The sequence below is a fragment of the Thamnophis sirtalis genome, unplaced genomic scaffold (genome assembly GCF_051295495.1).
Source record: "Thamnophis sirtalis isolate CommonGarterSnake01/CBP01778 unplaced genomic scaffold, rThaSir2_p1.2 scaffold_8, whole genome shotgun sequence".
Lineage (NCBI taxonomy): Eukaryota > Metazoa > Chordata > Lepidosauria > Squamata > Natricidae > Thamnophis > Thamnophis sirtalis.
Window position 1 is genome coordinate 4676397 of NW_028261388.1, and position 22560 is coordinate 4698956.

A 22560-nucleotide genomic window follows, 5' to 3' on the forward strand; every position below is an offset into this window, starting at 1 on the left:
TAACTCATATTAACTCAAGCATTATCATATATCCATTTTCATTTGACTGTAATTATTATTTAAGGATATTAATAAAAGTAATAATCTTAAACAATACCTGCCCACACCAGTGGGAAAAGAAAAAATCAAAAAGAAAAGGCATAAAAGAAAAAAAATAAAGCAAAAAAGGACAAAAACGACAAAGGACAAGGCAGGAAAAAAAACAACGAAACACAGGTATCTATCATAAAAAAGAAGAAGTATATGAACTGGTTACAACATGCTTTGGTGCTTCTCTTCCATTAACTCATATTAATTCAAATATCTTAACTCAAATGTTTACCATATTAACATCATTATACCTCCAGTTTTAATTACCTATAGGTTATTTAAACATCCTTCATCCTTAGCTATGCCAAAGAATTAATCCATAACACTTAAATTTTTTATATTTGGGGAAAAATGCTTTAAAAAGTTGAAAAAGTTGGCCACGCCCACCCAGTCCCATGACACCTCCCCCTCCAAGCCACACCCACAGAACCAGTGGCCAAAAATTTGAGAATTTCTGCAAGATGTTTTATAGATGGCATTTAGATCCTAAAAAATTAGCTTGTATGTCTCCGAACTTGCAACCTAAATGCTGGAGATGTGATTGTGCTGATGCTACGTATTATCATATATGGGGGACTTGTAAAAAGGTCAAAGCATTCTGGATAAAAATATGGTGGATTATGCAAAATATTTTTAAAAAGAGGATAAAGTTTACTCCCCAGTTGTTCTTGCTAGGTATAATTACAGACCGTACAGTTATAGAGACAACTTTGATTCTGAATTTAATAACGGCAGCAAGACTGTTGGTGGCGCAGTACTGGAAGAAGGAAGATTTGCCTACTATTCAAGAATGGACGCTAAAAGTAACAAACTTAGCAGAGATGGCTAAAATATCAGCATATCTCAAGGACCACTCCGATGAGAAATACAAGCTGGAGTGGAGAAGATGGATTGATTACATTCAAAATAAATATGGGACTAAGAAATTTCAGTTAGCTTATGAATGATTGAACAAGGAATGCTACAACTTATCTAAAGTTAGCTTTACAAAAGGGGAGTTAAAAGTACAAGCGAGGGATGATGCTAAAGTTAGTTAGTTTATTTTAGTATATGGTTGTTAAATGTTTATACCCTGTATTTGCTCTGGGAGGTTGTGGGGGTGGGTGGGAGGGGTCTTGGGGTTGAGGGGGGGAAGGAAGGTGTGTGTGAGTTTCCCACCTTTGTCAATGGGCCATTAAAGGCCCCAGCCAGTCTATTCTACATAACAAAGATCTGCCTCCTTCAGGCAGAGCCATAACAGGAATCCCAAAGCCCTTTCATGACATCATCCACCCATCACGGGTCAACCAAGCTTGGGACTCAGGACAGCCGACAGAGTTGCCCCTGAATGGCCCCATGGGAGTCTGACAACCAATCAGAATACAAGCTCAAATTCAAAATAGCAATAGCCATAGCAGTTCGACTTATATACCGCTTCATAGGGCTTTCAGCCCTCTCTAAGCGGTTTACAGAGTCAGCATATTGCCCCCAACAACAATCCGGGTCCTCATTTTACCCACCTCGGAAGGATGGAAGGCTGAGTCAACCTTGAGCCGGTGAGATTTGAACAGCCAAACTTCAGAACTGCAGTCAGCTGAAGTGGCCTGCAGTGCTGCATTTAACCACTGCGCCACCTCGGAAAAGCTCAGAGAGGGCATAAAGCAGGGACTCTGAGCATCTCTGCCCCCTTTTTTGCCCAGGATCTCAATCCATGTCATCCTGTCCACCATTAAACCATCTTTCGAAGCAGTCTCCATATTTCCAGTGTCTTTCTTCCTACTTGGAACTGAACCCAGATGGGCATTTCTTCCAACAGCAGGAATTGGGTATATCCAGTTGAATGAAAAAGGATTAGGGCTGATATGATAGCAGGGTCCTAATATTTCAGGGGTTGCCACAAAGAAGAGGGGACGGACGTATTCTCCAAAGCACCAGGAGGCAATGGGTGGAAACTAATCAAGGAGAGAAGCAACTTAGAACTGAGGAGAAATTTCCTGACAGTCAGAACAATTAATCAGTGGGACGACTTGCCTCCAGAAGTTGTGAATGCCCCAACAATGGAAGTCTTTTAAGAAGATGTTGGATAACTATTTGCCTGAAACGGTATAGGGTTTCCTGCCTAGGCAGGGGGTTGGACTAGAAGACCTCCAAGGTCCCTTCCAACTCTGCTATTGTATTGTATTGTATTGTATTGTATTGTATTGTATTGTATTGTATTGTATTGTATTGTAAGGACTAGGGGAGATATGACAGCAGTCTTCCAATATCTCAGGGGTTACCACAAAGAAGAGGGAGTCAAACTATTCTCCAAGGCACCTGAGGATAGAACAAGAAGCAACAGATGGAAACTAATCAAGGAGAGAAGCAACTTAGAGCTGAGGAGGAATTTCCTGACAGTTAGAACAATTAATCAGTGGAACAATTTGCCTCCAGAAGTTGTGAATGCCCCAACACTGTAAGTCTTTAAGAAGATGTTGGATAACCATCTGTCTGAAACAGTATAGGGTTTTCTGCCTAGGCAGGGGGTTGGATTGGAAGACCTCCAAGGTCCCTTCCTACTCTGTTATTCTTTTATTCTGTTCTGTTATTCTCCAAGGCACCTGAGTGTAGAACAAGAAGCAATGGGTGGAAACTAATCAGGGAGAGAAGCTACCTAGAACGGTGGAGAAATTTCCCGACAGTGAGAACAATTAATCCGTGGAACTACTTGCCTCCAGAAGCTGTCCGTGCTCTAACACTGGAGGTTTTAAAGAAGAGACTGGATAAACAATTGTCTGAAGTGGTGCAAGGTTTCCTGCTTGAGCAGGGGGTTGGACTAGAAGGCCTCCAAGGTCCCTTCCTACTCTGTTATTCTGAACAAAGCATTCAGGACCAGCTAGTGTCTTCAGGAACGTCCCATTTTTTGCTTCACAAATCAAGTTTCTTTCTCGCTGCAGGATTCCGACACTTTGGATGCTTCCGTTGCAAAGTGGACAATAATTCCACATGACTACCCACGCCCCTTCTAGGTAATCTGCATCAGGCTGACAAGCTATCATCCGCTTCCCCGTTCCCACAAATTATGACTTGTTCCTCCCGACGAGAAAGCCACTTTCACGCGTGATCGGTGGAGTGAAAAGGAGAAAGGAGGAGACGTGAAACGCAGGGGGAGAAGACAAGGATAATTGTCTGCTGATCGTGACGCTTTGCAAAACGCTGATGGTGGGAGAGGGGGGGAATTATCTACGGATAGTCCTCGACTCATGGCCGCAATTGGGGCCAGAATGCAGTTGCTAAGTGAGTTGGACTAAGGACCCCATAATCCTCATCCTCGTCCTCCCCCTTTCTCCTTGTCCATAAACCTCACTCCCTTCTAGACGACGCAAGAAAAAAAGTAACTTCAGAGAGCACCAAGAAGCCCATAATCCTCCTTGTCTTCTTCTTCCTCCTCCTCCTTCCTTTCTTCTTCTCTACCAACCCCACTCTCTTCTACAACTGATGATGTTCCCTAGTTGGGTCATGAAACGTCTACAAGAAAACAACCAAGCTAACAAAGCACTAAGGATCCCAGAGTCTTCCTCCTCTTCCTCTTCCTCCTCTTCCCTTTCTCCTTCTCTACCAATCCCACTCTCTTCTAGCACTGATGATGTTCCCTAGTTGGGTAATGAAACGTCTGCAAGAAAACAACCAAACTCAGAGAGCACTAAGGAAAGTCCCCACAGTCATCATCCTTCTCCTCTTCCTCCCACCCTCTTCCTCATCCTCCTTTTTCCATTCCACAGACCCAACCCTCTTCTAGCACTGATGATGTTACCTAGTTGGGTCATGAAACGTCTGCAAGAAAACAACCAAGCTAAGAGAGCACCAAGGACTCCCACATTCCTCCTCCTCTTCCTCCTCCTCCTCCTCTTCTTATTCTTCCTCCTCCTCCTTTTCTCCTTCTTGACCAACCCCACTCTTCTAGCACTGATGATGTTCCCTAGTTGGTCATGAAACGCCTGCCAGAAAACCACCAAGCTCAGAGAGCACCAAGGACCCCACAGATGTGGTCTGTGGTTGTCAATTCACCCTTGAAAGACTGTTTGCCGGGACTTCGCTGGAGGTAAAGGAGAGGCATTCGCATGAGCTTCATAAAAAGGGGTTTTGTCGGGACAAGGAGTCGGCTTCGTGATTTGGGGAGGCCTAGGGCAGAACAAACCCCATCCACCTTCCGTAGTCAAACCAGCTTCCTAAAAACCGAGCCAAGGTCAAAAACACGATGAATTCCCAAGCGCAGCCAGAATTGCCACTTAGCTCCGCGAAAGACCCTCGTTCTTTCATGCGCCAAGCTCATTAGGAAACGCTTGGCCCAATGCTCAATTGGGAGTGATGTTCAGGTCCCCGCGATAATCACCCAGCATCTTCAGTTTTAGCTGGGAAGGCATTTAGGCGGCTCCCGGTCAGCGCCAACCAAGAACGATTTATCTGCAAAGATAAATTTTATCTTTGCAGATAAATTTAAGGACAAGATCAGGGAGTCGATTGTTTTGCGACCTGTTTTGCTTCCGCAATTCACTTAACGACTGTGTTAATTGCTTAATAAATGCAGCCACTTAATTAGTGTGGTAAGCCCTTGTCTGACAACCGCAACGGGACCCAACATTTCTGCGGCTCAACAAAAGATTTGTGAAATGAATTCTGCCCCCATTTTATGACTTTTCTTGCCACCGTTGTTAAGTGAATCACTGCCGTTAAATTAGCCACACGGTTGTTCAACGAATCTGGCTTCCCTGTTTGACTTTGCTTGCTGGAAGGCCACCCAAAATTGGTTGCATAACCCAAAGGATATTGCAACCGTCATAAATACGAGTCAGTTGCCAAGGGTCCGAATTTTGATCATGGGGAATGCCACAACGGTCGTAAGTGTGAAAAACAGCCATGGGTCGCTTTGTAACTTTGAATCGTCACTAAATGAAAGATTGTTAAGTTGAGAGCCATCCACGGATGTTACATTTTTAAACTCTTTTGGCTAAAGGTAAACGTTTCCCTCGCACATCTGCGCTGGTCGTTCCCGACTCTAGGGGGTGGTGTTCTTTCTCATTTCAAAGCCGAAGAGCCAGCGCTGTACGAAAACGTCTCCGTGGTCATGTGGCCGGCATGACTCAACGCTGAAGGCGCACGGAACGCTGTTCTCTTCCCACCAAAGGTGGTTCCTATTTTTTACTTGCATTTTTAACGTGCTTTCGAACTGCTAGGTTGGCGGAAGCTGGGACAAGTCACGGGAGCTCACTCCGTTACGCGGTGCTAGGGATTCAAACCGCTGAACTGCCAACCTTTCTGATCGACAAGCTCAGCGTCTCAGCCCCTGAGCCACCGCATCCCCTCTTTTGGCTAAAGGACAGGCAATATGTTTCCACGTTGTAAAGTGACAGTAACGGCAACAGGAGAGCAATTTGGATTTTATTCCGTTCCTGATTAAAAGCTTCCCTGTTTCCCACAGATACGATTTGCTCCGTTTCGTTGAATTTTAATTGCGTAATTAACAGTACACCAGGGGTAGGGACCGCTGGTATTTGTGGACATCAAAAATATCCATCGTATCGTAACTCTTAATTCATAAGGTCTGCTTTTTTCACACACACCCAGCAGTCAGTAGCATAAATCACGTGGATTTTTAAAAAATCGCAAAAGTTCCTGCAGGAATTGCAACTTTTAAATGCCAGTTTCGCAAGGAGTAAAAACTCCCAAAATTATCTTACAGATACTGTTAGAATCTGTCGGGGAGCAGCTGACATTTTCCTACATTCCTATTTTTTTTCTTTTCTTTCCAAAACATGTTTCTCAGCTGCTTTTTGGCAGCGAGTTCGTATTATGCACCCCAACGGCAGGAAGTCAGCAGGGAAAGGGGAAAAAAATGGTTTGTTTTGTATCCTCTGTTTCATTATTCTACAGGGCTTTTTTTAAAGCTTCTCTCCAGTTCCTCCTTCATTCTTCTGTCTAGCACATCGAGTATCAAATTTGAATTTCCGATGGATCGGATTGATATTTTAAAAAAAAAACAACCCAAGGAGCGTATTGTTTCACAGGATGTGATGCCGGGGTTAACAGCTGCATTGCATCCTCTGTCCCCCCCCCCCCATCCCGCCTCTCCAGAGCTAAATCCTCCCACTCCAGAGAGCTATGGCTTGCAGCGGAGAGCCTAAACTTTGCATCTGGTACAACAACATCTGGGATGGATGCACGCCCCTTGTCAGCCACACCATGTTGTTGTTAAAAACTTGCAAGCTGGAAAGATGCTTTGACTTTGTACTGCGAGCTATCGACAAGCGGCTTTTTAAAAAACAGCGTGGACCCAAAAATGCACGAGGGGCCAGTGATGGGACCCTGCCAGTTTAACAACCGGTTCGGGGATCGCGTGCTCTCCGTGTGTGCAGAGTTTTAACAGAACGTACCTTCCATGTTACTTCTGGGGAAGTAACACAGCTGAGGCGCAGCAAAACCGCCGTGCCACGTGAATCAGCTGAGAGGATATAGGTAAGTAAAGTGCAGCGGCAGGCGGGCGGGCCCACCTGATCGTCGGAGCGAACCGGTTCACCCCCAGCTGATCGTTGGAGCTACCAATTCGCCCGAACCGCTCCAAACTGACTGAATCCCACCCCTGATTGGATGGAATGAACGGATTCCATGAAATTCACTGCAGGTAGCTGCCAAAATAGGACGTAATAGGAGAGTGTTTCTGAAACTTGGCAGCTGCTAGAAGATATATATGGACTTCAACTCCCAGAATTCCCCAGCCAGCTGGGGAATTCTGGGAGTTGGAAGACCACACCTCTTGAAACCGTCCAGGTTGAGAAATAATTGCAATCAGATTTTGCTGTTTCATTAAGGGTGCGAAAGCTACCATCTTAGACCTGAGAATGCAGGCAATCCTCGACTTACGACCGCAAAAATGGAGCCCCCAATTTCTTGTGGCTTTAGCGAGACATGTGTTAAGTGAGCTTTCTGTTGTGTATTTGGATACATGAGAAAGGGCCAGCAACCACTTTGCTGGGCCCTGTTTGGTCAGGAGTCATTGGAGGCTGTTGCTAGCCTCCATGACATACCTAATCTGTCCTGATTGGCCGAGGTACTGCACCAGCAGTTGCTGTGCAGTACCCGGCCCCTGATTGGTTTTTGTATTGTTACATTTCCTATAAATACCTTTGGCGTTCGTTCTGTTCTTTGAATCGCTAACATCTTTAATAAACGCCTATTTCTGAATCCATGGCTCTTGCGTGATCCCTCGAACAAATACACAAAAACTGGCGACGAGGATGGGATCTGGCGATTCCGCAGAGCCTGGAAAACAGCGCGAAAAGCAAGGGAAGTACAACAGAGAACAGAAGGCCAGCCGGCACTCAGCGACAGCAGAAGCCACCGGAAAACCTTCCATGCCTACTTGGGGGACGAGCCACGCCAACTCAAGGACGAGCCAGTGCGCCAACTTGGAGGACGAGCCATGCCTACCCCAAGGACGAGCAATCCTGCGAAGGCTAACTCGGCTGGTAAAACCTGCTGGTCTGAACACCGCTGCTGCCTTGCCTTCCATCCACGCCAACTTGGGGGACGAGCCACGCCAACTCAAGGACGAGCCAGTGCGCCAACTTGGAGGACGAGCCATGCCTACCCCAAGGACGAGTTGGAGACGGCGAAGGCCAACCTCTGACCAGCCTGTCCGAAACCGCTGCTGCCTTCCGTTCTCTCCAGATTTCCTATCTGCCTCTTACAAACTGCGCCGAGCTGAAGTCGCCTCGACCGGCTCCAAATTCAAGATGCCTGCCAGTCGTCCCAAGGCCTCCTGGACTCTCAATTCCTTCCAAAGAAGCCTGCCTGGTGAGTCAATGCCGGGCCACGCCTGCCTGCCTTCTGCCTCCCCCTACAGCCGGCCTCCCCGCGATGCCTGCCTTCCTACGAGCTCACCCGGCGCTCACTGCCTCACCGCTCGTCCCAGAAGGGCCCGATGTCTCCGCGGCCTCCTCGCCAGCCTCGTCGGCCGTCCGTCGCCTCTACGGCCTCCCGTCGCCTCTACGGCCTCCTACGGCCTCTCCGCCCTCCCAGAAGGGCCCCGATGTCTCCGCGGCCTCCGCGCCAGCCTCGTCGGCCTCCCGATGCACTACGGCCTCCTACGGCCTCTCCGCCCTCCCAGAAGGGCCCCGATGTCTCCGCGGCCTCCGCGCCAGCCTCGTCGGCCTCCCGATGCACTACGGCCTCCCACGGCCTCTCCGCCCTCCCAGAAGGGCCCCAAATGCCTCCGCGCCTGCCTCCACGGCCTCCCCGAGCCTTGCCGCTGTGCCACTCCTCCGGCCAAAGCCTCCCGATGCTGGGAGGGAAGCTGTCATTCCCTGCTAGCTCCGTTCTCTGAGTTGAGGGAAAGCCGCCCCTCCCTGCCTCCCCGCGAGCCTGCTTCCCAGCGGGAAGCCATGGAGCCTCTCTCAGCGCTCCTCCTAGACCTCCGCGCTGTCTTGCCTCAGCTGTCTTAGCTGCCTTCAGGGGCCTGAAATCCCTCCTGCCTGCCTCACCGATCTCCATGCTGCCTGGCCAATCCACACCTCCGTGAAAGCCCTCAGCAAGCCGGGAGCCGCCGCCAGGGCCGTTTTGCAAGCCAGGACTGTTAAAAAACTCTGTTGGGCATGCGCAGTAAAATTGGGGGAAATTTAAATAAATAAAATGTGTGTAAAGCAACTTGGGGGAAACGAAGAAATGAGGAACTTAAAATGGAGCTAACAAAGGGTGTACTTAGCTGGAGGGAAAGGGGAGGAATGAAATCTGAATTGAGAAAAGGGAAATGTAAATTGAGCTAATAAAGACTTAAGTGTACTTAACTGGAGGGAAGGAGAAACGTAATGCAAATAAATTAGCTGGAGGAAGAATAAAATAAGATGTGAGAAAAGCAACTGGAGGGTAAGGGAGAAATGTGAATTTGAGAAACTTGAAAAAATTGAGCTGAAAAAAGAAGTGTACTTAGCTGGAGGAAGAATAAATAAGAAGTTACTAAATTAAATGGAGGGAAGGAGAAATAGAAATGTGAATAGAAATGTGAATAATTGCGGTTTCTTCTAATGTCAGAGCAGAATTGCTTCTTAAGTGAATCACACACACACATGTATTAAGTGAACCACACACACACACATGTAGTTGTACATTCAAGGAACTGATGTGTGATATTAATTAATAAAAATGGGGAAACTGCTTGAATGAATTAATAAAAAATGGGCACTTAACCTGGGGAAAATGTAATGGAAATTTTACAATGTTCTTGAAATTTCAAAGTTGCTAGTTATGATTTGTGGGTCCACCCCCCCCCCCATCAACAGATCTGGGGGGAAGGGGTGTTGTGTATTTGGATACATGAGAAAGGGCCAGCAACCACTTTGCTGGGCCCTGTTTGGTCAGGAGTCATTGGAGGCTGTTGCTAGCCTCCATGACATACCTAATCTGTCCTGATTGGCCGAGGTACTGCACCAGCAGTTGCTGTGCAGTACCCGGCCCCTGATTGGTTTTTGTATTGTTACATTTCCTATAAATACCTTTGGCGTTCGTTCTGTTCTTTGAATCGCTAACATCTTTAATAAACGCCTATTTCTGAATCCATGGCTCTTGCGTGATCCCTCGAACAAATACACAAAACTTTCCTCCGTTCTGCGACGTTTCTCGCCGCATTTGTTAGGTGAATCACTGCCGTGGTGACATTAGGAACAGGGTTGTCAAAGGACTCCGGCTTCCCCTTTGATTTTTGATTGTCAGAAGGTCGCAAAAGGGGATCGTGTGACACCCCCCCCCCCCCGGGACCCTGCGACTGTCAGAAATACGAGTCAGTGGCCAAGCATCTCAATTTTGACCACATGGCCCCAGGACACTGCAAACGTCACAAATACGAGCCAAGCATCCGAATGTTGATCAAATGATTATGTTTGTTACGGCAGCAGTCTCATAACGGTGAAACACGGTCATAAGTTGCTTTTTTCACTGTCGTCGTAACTCTGAACGGCCATGAAATGAACTGTTGTAAGTGGAGGAGTACCTTACCAACTTACAGCCGTTTTATTCAGTGGATGTTCACAGTTACAAACACCGTAAATTTACTCATGTGGCCATAGGTAAAATGGTGGTCAATCTGGATCGGTTGCCAAGCAACCAAAATATGGTCATGTGACCACGGGAGGCAGGAGAGACATCGGAACTTTGAATCTGGGTGATAAATCCCATTTTTATTTTTTACTAGCTGATAACGCGGCGTTGCCCGGGTATTTATTTATAGGGGGGAAATGTCCGGACCAGATGTAATTTCTAATGTTCGATTTTCCCCCTTCCCAGAAGGAGCCCCCTTGTGGAGTACTGTGAAGCCGTTACCATGGCAACTCCACTGCGCCGCACAGTTGAAACCATTTTACGGCAGTACAGTAGAAGCCACTTTAAGGCACAACAGGCTTCATCTTAACAGAACACACATCCCGAGGGGTGTTAGGGGTGTCTTACCCCCCACAGTATTTGTTTCCAGAGGGTAAGTCAACTGTGTACCAAGTTTGGTTGAAATTGCTCCAGGCGTTCCAGTATGTTGCGAAGCCCAGGTTTGATTCCCAGTAAGGGTATGGCTAGCTGATGAGAGCTAAATAACTTGAAATAGATCTATACTAGTCTCCCTTTATTTATTTATCAGCACAAATACAACACAAATGTAACAAAGGCAACAGTAAAAATATTGGGTTTCTGTCGTGATGGTCTCTTGTGACGAGCCGATAGACAGATAATGGAAGCAGTTAGCTTCCTCCCACATTTGGGCATACCAGGGGTTGTAACTTTAAATACATACCTATTTCCCTGGCTCAGCTGATAAGGAGAAGAACCTTGTGGCTTAATGGTTAACACATCTGCCTAAGATGCAATACAGCACAGGTTCTAATCCCAGTAAAGGTATGGCTAGCTGATGAGAGCTAAATAGCCTGAAATAGATCTATACTAGTCTCCCTTTATTTATTTATCAGCACAAATACAAGACAAATGTAACAAGGCAACATAAAAAAAATGGCTTTCTGCCTGGATGGCTCCTAGGGTGATCTGATAGACAGAAAAGGGAAGCAGTATGCTCCCTCCCATATTTGGGCATACCAGGGGTTGTAACACAATACATACACACATATACATATCTTATATATTTTATAGTATATCCTGTATTTATTATTTTTACAATTCATTCAAAGTCCATCATAAGTTTGAATGGTCAATAAACAATTAGTTGCAAGTCAAAGACTAACTGTATACATGTAGTCCTCAACTTATGACCACAATTGAGCCCTACATTTCTGTTGTTAAGTGAAACATTTTGAGTTTTACCCCATTTTATGACATTTCTGGCCATGGTGAAGTTGTTAAGTTAGTAACCCGCTTGATTCCCCATCGACTTTGCTCGTCAAAAGTTCACAAAAAGTGACCACACGACCCCTAGGGGCTGCAACCGTCGTAAGTATGAGCTGGCTGCCAAGCATCTGAATTTTGATCACGATTATCATGAGGATGCTGCAATGGTGTGAGAAACGGTCCTCAGTCACTTTCCCCTCCATTGCGAATGGTCACTAAATGAGCTGTCGTAAGTCTGAGACGACCTATTATATTTACCACCTTGAGTTACTTATGAAGAAATAATGACAGGATGGAAATCCGGTCCATCGATAAATTGCAAATACACAATCCCACTCCAGGAGTTGTGAGTGACCTGCACAAGTGAGGACAATGGTTACTCCTTCCTCTCTTTAGGCAAAATATTTACTAATGGTCTCCGCAAACGGGCTACTACTACGTTAAGCTGCTAAGTTAAGCAGGCAGGGCGGGGGGGGGGGGGGAGGGGAGAATATAATCAGGGAAATTTAAATATTGTGGTCGGACCGAGTGTCTCTTTTGGACTGCAAAGTAGAAAAACAGATTCAGCCCTGGGGGCTGCTTGTTCCAAAAAGCCCACTCAGGCAAACATCTGACCCTATAACTTTGGGTGGGTGCCAAGGGAAAGGCCCGCCCCCCCCCTCCTACAAATCCATCTTTGGCAAAATATTTACACAACAGTCGGACGAGCTGTTTCAACACACCCAGGGAAAGGGAGCAAGGGACGGAAGGCACTGTGAAATATTTCCTTTCTTCTTTGTGTGTGTTGTTGTGTGTGTTTTGTGTTTTGTGTGTTGTGTGTTTTGTGTGTTGTGTGCGTTGTGTGTGCGTGTTGTATGTGTGTATGTTGTGTGTGTTTTGTGTATATTGTGTGTGTATTTTGTTGTGTGTTGTGTGTGGTGTGTGTGTGTTTTTGGTGTGTGTGTTGTGTTGTGTGTGTGTTTTGTGTGTTTTGTGTGTGTTTTGTGTTTTGTGTGTGTTGTGTGTGTGTATGGTGTGTTGTGTGTGTGTTGTGTGTGGTGTGTTGTGTGTGTGTTGTGTGTTTTGTATGTTTTGTGTGTTATGTGTGTATGGTGTGTGGTGTGTTGTGTGTGTTGTGTGTGTTGTGTGTGTGTATGGTGTGTTGTGTGTGTGTTGTGTGTTGTGGCATGTGTGTGTTATGTGTTGTGTGTGTGTTGTGTGTGTGTTGTGTGTGTGAAAATATATATTTTAAAACATTTTGAGTTGTCTGTCCGCTAAGCCAGACAACCTGAATCTTACTTGAAGTCTTAACGTTTTAAACAAGCCTCCAAACAAAAACCAAACTCTTACAGGGAGTCCAGGACTTACAACAGTTCATTTAGTGACTGCTCAAAGTTACAACAGCACTGGGAAAAGTGACCTAGGACCATTTTTTCCTACTTATGACCATGGCAGCATCTCCATAGTCACGTGATCAAAATTCAGATGCTTGGCCACTGACTCCTATTTATGATGCTTGCAGCTTCCTGTTCTGTTCCATTCTATTCTAATTCCATTATTCTATTCTATTCTATTCTATTCATTCCATTATTCTATTCTGTTTTCTTCTGCTCTGTTCCGTTCTGCTCCACTCCATTCTATTCCAATTCCATTATTCTATTCTATTCTATTCTTTTCTATACTAATTCCATTATTCTATTCTATTCATTCCATTATTCTATTCTATTCATTCCATTATTCTATTCTATTCATTCCTTTATTCTATTCTTATTCCATATTCTATTCATTCCATTATTCTATTCTATTCATTCCTTTATTATATTCTTATTCCATATTCTATTCTATTCTCTGTTCTATTCTTATTCCATTTTCTATTCTATTCGCTATTCTATTAATTATTCTATTCATTCCTTTATTCTATTCTTATTCCATGTTCTATTCTTATTCCATTTTCTATTCTATTCTATTCATTCCATTAGTCTATTCTATTCTATTCTATTCATTCCATTAGTCTATTCTATTCATTCCTTTATTCTATTCTTATTCCATTTTCTATTCTATTCTCTATTCTATTAATTATTCTATTCATTCCTTTATTTTATTCTTATTCCATATTCTATTCTTATCCCATATTCTATTCTTATCCCATATTCTATTCTATTCATTCCATTATTCTATTCTATTCTATTCTATTCATTCCTTTATTCTATTCTTATTCCATTTTCTATTCTATTCTCTATTCTATTAATTATTCTATTCATTCCTTTATTTTATTCTTATTCCATATTCTATTCTTATCCCATATTCTATTCTTATCCCATATTCTATTCTATTCATTCCATTATTCTATTCTATTCTATTCTATTCTATTCATTCCTTTATTCTATTCTTATTCCATATTCTATTCTTATTCCACATCCTATTCTATTCTCTATTCCTTATTCTATTCTATTCCTTATTCTATTCTATTCTATTCCTTATTCTATTCTATTCTATTCTAGCTCTAAGCCACAGTCTCAGCAACTAATTGACTTGTCAAGCTTGAGAAAGATTCTCTGAAAGGAAGACTTAAAAAGGGGATTTCTTGCATTCTTGAGATAATATTAGAAACGCTCCCCCCCCTTCCCCACACGATCCCTCCGATGTTTCGAAGACTTCAAATCCCACCGCTGGGAATCCCGGGTGTGGAAATCCACATATCTGAAGGATGAGAACTCATTGCAAACATTTGCAACCTCCTGCAAATTTTGCACGACTGCCTGCCTGCAGACACGGCCCTAAAATCCACCCAACTCAAAACGCCGCCAGAAAAAGCTCACACCGTTCCTTTAAAACTGCACATCCGCTCCGATTGGTCATCTGGTTAACTGCTCACTGGAGGATTCAATAGCCCATGGTTCTCAACCTTGACAGCTTGGAGACGTGCGGCGACTTCGAAAGCATTGAAACAAATGCGGCTTAGGACTATTTTTCACAGTTATAAACTTTGCGGCCTCCCTGTGATCACAATTCAGATGCTTGGCAGCTGATTCATATTTACGACGGGTACAGCATCCCGGGGCGGCTGCGAGTTTCACATTTTGTTACCCCCCGGTTTGTCCCACGTGCACGCTTCCATTTCGCATGTGTGGACCGCTTTGCGGCCACACGTGCTCCTTCTGAGCACGTGCCCAGCCTTCTTCGCATGCGCTTTGCCTTCCGTGCAGGCCCCCGGCCTAAATAGCAATAGCAGTTAGATTTATATACCGCTTCATAGGGCTTTCAGCCCTCTCTAAGCGGTTTACAGAGTCAGCATATTGCCCCCACAATCATTTCACCCACCTCGGAAGGATGGAAGGCTGAGTCAACCTTGAGCCGGTGAGATTAGAACCGCTGAACTGCAGATAACAGTCAGCTGAAGTGGCCTGCAGTACTGCACCCTAACCACTGCGCCACCTCGGCTCTCTCATAGGACGGCATAGAGCTGGGGCAGACAGCCAATCCCACCCGCGATTCCCGCTACAGCACTGGGTCTCAACCTTCCTAATGCCGCAACCCTTTAATACAGTTCCTCGTGTTGTGGTGACCCCGAACCATAAAATTATTTTGTGTTTTCCGTATTTTTTCAAAAATATGTGCTTTCCGATGGTCTTAGGCGACTCCTCTGAAAGAGCCGTTCGACACCCCCAAAGGGGTCGCGATCCACAGGTTGAAAACCACTGCGCTACAGGTTTGGGGGGGAACTGGTACGAACCGGCTGAAAAACCACTTCCGGTGCCCGGGATGTCATACCATCCCCTTTTGCGACCTCCCGACAAGCAAAGTCAATGGGGCAACTGGATTCACTTAACAACCAGGTAACTAACTCATCCATGGCCGCGACGTGCTTAACAGCTGTGGTAAGAAGGGCTGTCGAACGAGGCAAAAGGGACTCGAAATTCACGCCTCTCACTTAACGACAGAAAATTTTGGGTTCCATTGGGGTCGTACGCCGAGGGCTGCCTGTACATGCCAGTCGCCGCGCGTCGGAATTTTGATCACGCGAGTGTGGGTGTGCTGCGAGTGTGAAAACCGGTCCTATGTCACTTTTTTTCGGTGGGGTCGCCACTCTGAACGGGTGTTAGGCGAGGACTACCAGCAGCCCCGCGAAACTGATTTCAAGTCCTTTTTAAAAAAACGCTCAACCCTGTGACGGCGAACCTATGGCACACATGCGCAAAGTGGCCCACGAAGCTACGTTGCCGATCGTCGGGCGCGCATGCATGCTAGAACCCGGAATTTAGTTTTTTCCGAGCGCGACCCCCGGCAAGCGTGCAGATGCGCAGGCGAGGTTTCCGTGCGGTTTGCCGTCGCTGCGCTAAACCGTCAAATCAAATTGGGACTCCCTCATACCGATGCTCCTGGCGGGTGTGTGACGCGCTTAACGAAATGTAAAGAGACTGGGGGAGAGTTTAAGCCTGTCGGTGGAGGAGTGTGACAAAGAGCTACAAGGAAGATGACGCAGGTTTCCACACTACGACGATCGCAGAGCGATTCTTTTCAACTCCCTGCTGCGGATTACGACGACCCCGTTTCATAATATTTCAGAATATCCTTTGTGCCCTGAATTTGGCTGCAGACTTGATCCTTTCCAGACTCCTTCCCCGATTGGCTTTAAAAAAAAAAACATTTAAAGGATTATCTTAATTTTAAACAAAATTAAGAGGAGCAGATGGCATCCTTCCGGCTTTGTTTACATTGGCCAGATCACTTTGGAGGCGTAGAAATGGCCTGGAGGAATTCTTAAACGTAGAAGTTTGGGGTGTCCATAAATCAGGTCTTGGCTAGGGATGTGGGTCAAGATATCTGGGGGGCAAGGATCAAAAATGCAGGTATCCGTGAATTACCGCCACACTCCAGAGTCCAAAATTTCTTGCGGCTAAACTAGACAGTGAGTTTGGCCTCATTTTGCAAACTTTCATGCCGCGGCTTTTCAGTGAATTGTTCTCCTCCTCCACTCTATAAACCCCACTCCCTCATAGCCCTGATGGTGTTACCTAGTTGGGTTATGAAATGTCTACAAGAAAGCAACCAAGCTCTGAGAGCACCAAGGAAGCCACAACCTCCTCCTCCTCCCCAAACCTCTCTCCCTTCTAGCCCTGATGATGTTACCTAGTTGGGTTATGAAATGTCTACAAGAAAACAATAGCAATAGCAGTTAGACTTATATACCGCTTCATAGGGCTTTCAGCCCTCTCTAAGCGGTTTACAGAGTCAGCATATCGCCCCCAACAACAATCTGGGTTCTCATTTTACCCACCTCGGAAGGATGGAAGGCTGAGTCAACCCTGAGCCGGTGAGATTTGAACAGCTGAACTGCAGAACTGCAGTCAGCTGAAGTGGCCTGCAGTACAGCACTCTAACCACTGCACCACCTCGGCTACCTAGTTGGGTAATGAAAGGTCTGTAAGAAAACTACCAAACAAGAACCCACAGTCCTTCTCCTCCTCTCCATAAACCTCATTCCCTTCTAGCCCTGATGATGTTACCTAGTTGGGTCAGAAAACGTCTATAAAAAAACAGCCATACTCAGAGAGCACCAAGGACCCGCACAGTTCAACCCTGAGCTAGAAATATTCTCTTCCATAGGAAATTCTCACCGTGAGAATTTAAAATATTTTCCTTCTCCTTTTCAACGCACCCATCTCCTTATTTCGTTGCAAGGATGAGATTTCAACCGTCCGCCTCGCTCTTACTTTAAAAAAAAAATCATTTGAATGGCGCTGGGATATTTTAGGGCTCCTGAGAATCCAATCTGAATTCTCCGGATATTAGGAACTCACAGTTCCCGGCGTCGATGCATTCTGACTAATTGTGGCCAAGCCACATCCATCACTTCACTCCTGGCAGGAGAGAATCTGGCCAGACGATAATCCAGAGTTTGCTGATTCATAATACCTCATTTACACTGCAGAATCTAGGCGCGTTCCCTCTGAATGCGGTAAGGAGGTTGTGTGAATAGACCTGCACGGGAAAATTATAGTCACATAAAGTTGGTTCTGAATTTATTATCTCGGGCATTAGGATGGTGTTTTCTCAACCATGGCAGCCCTAAGACGGGTGGATTTCAACAGGGCAATAGAATCAAGATGACGTGAAGTATTAGTGCCCCTTAAGTAAGACCACACTTGGAATCCTGCATCCAGTTTTGGTCACATTATTAAAAAAAAAGATGTTAAGATTCTAGAAAGAGTGCAGGGAAGAGCAACAAAGAGGATTAAGGCTAAAACAGAGGAAGAACGGTTGCAGGAATTGGGTATGTCTAGTCTAATGAAAAGAATAGAGTAGATTAGAGTAGAATAGTATAGTATAGAATAGAATAAGAATCTAATCAAATAGAATTAGGATTAGAATAGAATAATATAATTAGAATAGAATAATATAATTAGAATAGAATAATGTAAATAGAATAGAATAGAATAGAATAGAATAGAATATGAGCCAAGGTGGCACAGTGGTTAAATGCAACACTGCGGGCTACTTCAGCTGACTGCAGTTCTGCAGTTCAGCGGTTCTAATCTCACCGGCTCAAGGTTGACTCAGCCTTCCATCCTTCCGAGGTGGGTGAAATGAGGACCCAGATTGTTGTTGGGGGCAATATGCTGACTCTGTAAACCGCTTAGAGAGGGCCGAAAGCCCTATGAAGCGGTATATAAGTCTAACTGCTATTGCTAACTGCTATTGCTAGAATAGAATAACAGAGTTGGAAGAGATCTTCTAGTCCAACCCTCTGCTTAGGCAGGAAACCCTACACCACTTCAGACAAATGGTTATCCAATCTCTTTTTAAAAACTTCCAGTGTTGGAGCATTCACAACTTCTGGAGGCAAGTTGTTCCACTGATTAATTGTTCTAAGAAGGACTAAAGGTGAAGGTTCCCCTCGCACGTATGTGCTAGTTGTTCCTGACTCTAGGGGGTGGTGCTCACCTCCGTTTCAAAGCCGAAGAGCCAGCGCTGTGGTTTCCGTGGTCATGTGGCCGGCAAGACTCAATGCCGAAAGCACACGGAACGCTGTTCCCTTCCCACCAAAGGCGATTCCTATTTTTCTACTTGCATTTTTTACGTGCTTTCGAACTGCTAGGTTGGCACTAGGAGTAAGGGTGACATTATAGCAGCCTTCCAATATTTGAGGGGCTGCCACAAAGAAAAAGGGGGTCACCCTATTCTGCAAAGCACCAGAAGACAAGACAAAAAATGGATGGAAACTAATCAAGGAGAGAAGCAACTTAGAACTAAGGATAAATGTCTTGACTGCGAGAACAATTAATCAGTGAAACTACCTGCCTCCAGAAGTTGTGAATGCTGCATCACTGGAGGCTTTCAAGAAAAGACAGAACATCTATTTGTCTGAAATGATATAGGATCTTCTGCTTGAGCAGAGGGCTGGACTAGAAGACCTCCAAGGTCCCTTCCAACTCTGCTACCTCCCAAGAACTGCAACCGTCATAAATATGAATCAGTTGCCAAGTGTCCGAATTTTGATCCCATGAAAATTGGGCTTCTATAACGGTCCTTAGTGCGAAAATGGTCATAAGTCACTTTTTTTCCAGCACCAGTGCAACTTCAAATGGTCACTAAGTGAATTATTGTAAGTCAAGGACTACCCGTATTCCTGGACAAACACCTATTCCAATGCATTCTCGGGGGGTGGGGGGTGGAAAGTAGAATTGAGAGGACGGTCCAGTTGATGCCATGCTGAAAGAGAAGATACGTCCCTCAATAGAAAGGAGCGGAGACCACCAGGAAATGCCAGAGTCGTAAACTAGATTGGAAACTTGGAAAAACAATTCCCTGTCATGAGAAATCACTTCTCTCTTGTCAAGAAAATCACAAGGTTTTGTTTCTGGGCTCAACTCCAAAGAGAGATGTTTTTTTTTTTTAATCACTCCTTGTTTGAGCCAATTTATATGGAATTTTATGGATGCTGTTTGATGAGTTACAGCAACAGAGGTGGGAGCAGGATGGAGGCAAAAGGGGTCCAGATCACAGCCCCCCCCCCATCCAGAGGGGAAAAACCCTTCCATGCAGAAGAGCAGAATAACCGAGTTGAAAGGGACCTTGGAGGTCTTCTAGTCCCACCACTCAGCCTTCCAGCCTTCTGAGGTGGGTCAAATGAGGACCCAGATTGCTGGGGGCAAAAATGCTGACTCTGTAAACCGCTCAGAGTGGGCTGTAAACACTATGAAGCGGTATAGAAGTCTAAGTGCTATTGGGAGTGAAGGAAGGAAGGAAGGACGGAAGGATGGAAGGAAGGAAGGTGGACGAATGAGAGGAAGGAAGGAAGGAAGATGGAAGGATGAAAGGAAGGAAGGAAGATGGATAAAAGGAAGGAAGATGGAAGGATAAAAGGAAGGAAGGAAGATAGCACAGTGGTTAGAATGCAGCAATTAACTGCTCACTCCAGGAGTTCAAATCTCACCAGGCTCCAGGTTGACTCAGCCTTCCCTCCTTCCGAGGTGGGTAAAATGAGGACCCCGATTGTTGGGGGCGAGAGGCTGACTGTAAACCGCCCAGAGAGGGCTAGAAAAGCCCTGGGAAGCGGCGTGTAAGTCTAAGCGCCCTTTCCGTCTCTCGGGGACCTGCAAACGCAGCCCATCCACCTCCGAAGCGAAGCCCGGTGACGTTTCCATTCGAGACAAGCAAACTCCGCGGTTAAACAGTAACTTCAGCCGCGAACCGGCTTGGAAGCACAGCGGAGAAAGGGCCATAAATCAGGCGGCGACTCCAACGCGCGTTCCGCCCCCAGGGCCGCCCTCGCCCCACCGCAGCTGCACAACAAGCCCAACCTGGTTAGCCAGTTAAGCCCCGTTTGCGCCCTACACGCTAAGCCGATCCAACGGTGGTAGCAGCAGCAGCAGCCAGCGCAGCTCCACCCAGCCCGGAGCGCGAAGGAAACGGCGCGCCTTTATCCCGCATGACCCGCGCGGTCGTGGGAACCCCATCCAAGTCGCGATCCTGAGAACCCCATCCAAATCGCGATCGCAGGAACTCGATCTAGGTCGAGATCCTGGGAACCCCATCCAGGTCGCCAACGTGGGAACCCTATCCAAGTCCAGATGTGGGAACCCGACCCAAGTCGCGATCCTGGGAACCCCATCCAGGTCGCCAACGTGGGAACCCGACCCAGGTCCAGATGTGGGAACCCGACCCAAGTCGCGATCCTGGGAACCCCATCCAGGTCGCCAACGTGGGAACCCTATCCAAGTCCAGATGTGGGAACCCGACCCAAGTCGCGATCCTGGGAACCCCATCCAGGTCGCCAACGTGGGAACCCGACCCAAGTCCAGATGTGGGGACCCGACCCAAGTCCAGATCCTGGGAACCCCATCCAGGTCGCCAACGTGGGAACCCGACCCAAGTCCAGATGTGGGGACCCGACCCAAGTCGAGATCCTGGGAACCCGATCCAGGTCGCGATCGTGGGAACCCGACCCAAGTCCAGATCCTGGGAACCCGATCCGGGTCGCGATCCTGGGAACCCGACCCAAATCGAGATCCTGGGAACCCGATCCGGGTCGCGATCGTGGGAACCCGACCCAAGCCGAGATCCCTGGGAACCCGATCCGGGTCGCGATCGTGGGAACCCGAGCCAAATCGAGATCCTGGGAACTCGATCCGGGTGGAGATCCTGGGAACTCGATCCAGGTCGCGATCGTGGGAACCCGACCCAAGTCGAGATCCTGGGAACTCGATCCAGGTCGCGATCCTGGGATCCCGATCCGGGACGCGGTCGTGGGAACCCGATCCCGATTCCCCCGAATGGCGGCCTTGGGGGCCGAGCGTCCGCGTTTCCCACCGGCGCCGCTAGGGGGCGGGCTGCCTCAAGGCAAAGCCAAGCACCCCAACCCAAACAACGCCGCCGCCGCCACCTGTAGCAGCCGCCGCCGCCCGGCTCACCCCCGCCCCGGGAAAGGGGAGAGGCCCGCTCCGCCCAGGACGCGGCGGCGGCGGCGGTCATCTGCCCGACGCCCCCCTCCTCCCAGCGGCTCCACCCGGCTGCAGCGCCGGAGTCGCTCCGGTTGGGCCGGGAAGGGGAGCCCCCCGCCGCCCCTTTCCCAGCTGGCGCGGGGGGGGGAGCCTGGCCAACCCAGCTGACACAACCCCGCGGGCCGCTTGGGATCCCGCGCATCCTGGCAGCGGAGCCCCTGGTCAGGTCCTCGGAGAAAGGCGCCTCTCCCTGCCCGGTCACCCCGGGTGGCGGGCGGGGAAGCCTCTCCGGGAAGGGCAGGAGGCGCGGGGGGATGCACCTGCTCTCCTCGCCCTTTCGGAGCCCAGCTGGAGGAAGGGGGGACATCGGGGACCGGGGCAGGGTCTCCCCGGGCGAGGCTCCGGCCGGGCTCCCCTCCCCTCCGCCGGCCGGCCGTGACTTCAGCCTCCCCGGCGGGGATCCGGCTCAGCCTCGCCGGGGAAGAAGCGGAAAGGGGAGGGGGCTGCAGAGGGAGGGGAGACCCCCGCCCGCCTTCCCGGCTCCTGAGCCCCTCCGGGCGGCCAGAGGAGGGGAGGGGAAGGGAGGGAGGCTCCCCAGGGCAGACCCCCCACCCGACCTCCCGCCCCCCTCGCCCACCGGCAGAGACTTACGTATCTCCGTAACTTCTTCTCGGGAGGCGATTTGCGGAGCCAGCCGGAGCAAACCACTTCGCCGGAGCCGCCGCTGCCGGGGCCGCCGCCGGCGCTGCTCATGCTGGAGGCGGCCGGAGGGGCGGGAAGCTCCGGGGACGGCCGGACGGAGCCGCATCCGAGCGCGGCCAGCCGGGGCCGGAGGGGGGAAGCCGCCGCCGCCGCCGCCGCTGCTCTCCGCTTCCCGGGCAAGCTAAGCCGCGCTCGGAGGATCTCGCCATCGCCGCTGGCTTTCCCGGGCGCCGCCTCCATCGCGCTCCTCGCCGGGCTGCTCCCCGCCGGCGATCCTCCCTCCCTCCCTCGGCCGCCTCCCTCCGCCCCCTGCTGCTCGTCCTCCCCTCCGGCCGGATCGCTCCGCCGACTCCCACTTCCCCGGGAAGCAAGACGCGCCACCCCGCCCGGCCACACCACGCCTCCCGCCCCGCTGCCTTGCACAGAGGAGGCGAAGCTGGAAGGGCCCGAGGCGGCTGGGCTGGGCGCTCTTCCCCGGGGAGGGGGCTTCAGCCCTCCCCCCATCACCCCTTAC

At 48.2% G+C, this 22560-nt stretch overlaps 1 protein-coding gene across 2 annotated transcripts in view; it reads right to left on the minus strand.

Annotated features, from left to right (window-relative positions):
• The window catches only part of GAB2 (GRB2 associated binding protein 2), a 131818-nt gene extending 109491 nt beyond the window's left edge, over nucleotides 1–22327 (minus strand). For both annotated transcript variants that reach the window (XM_087721013.1, XM_087721012.1), the window contains exon 1: nucleotides 21996–22327. In XM_087721013.1, the coding sequence (XP_087577139.1) occupies nucleotides 21996–22286 (291 nt within the window). In that variant the 5' untranslated portion in view covers nucleotides 22287–22327. The remainder of the gene's footprint in view (nucleotides 1–21995) is intronic.
• Between the last annotated feature and the right edge of the window lie 233 nt (nucleotides 22328–22560).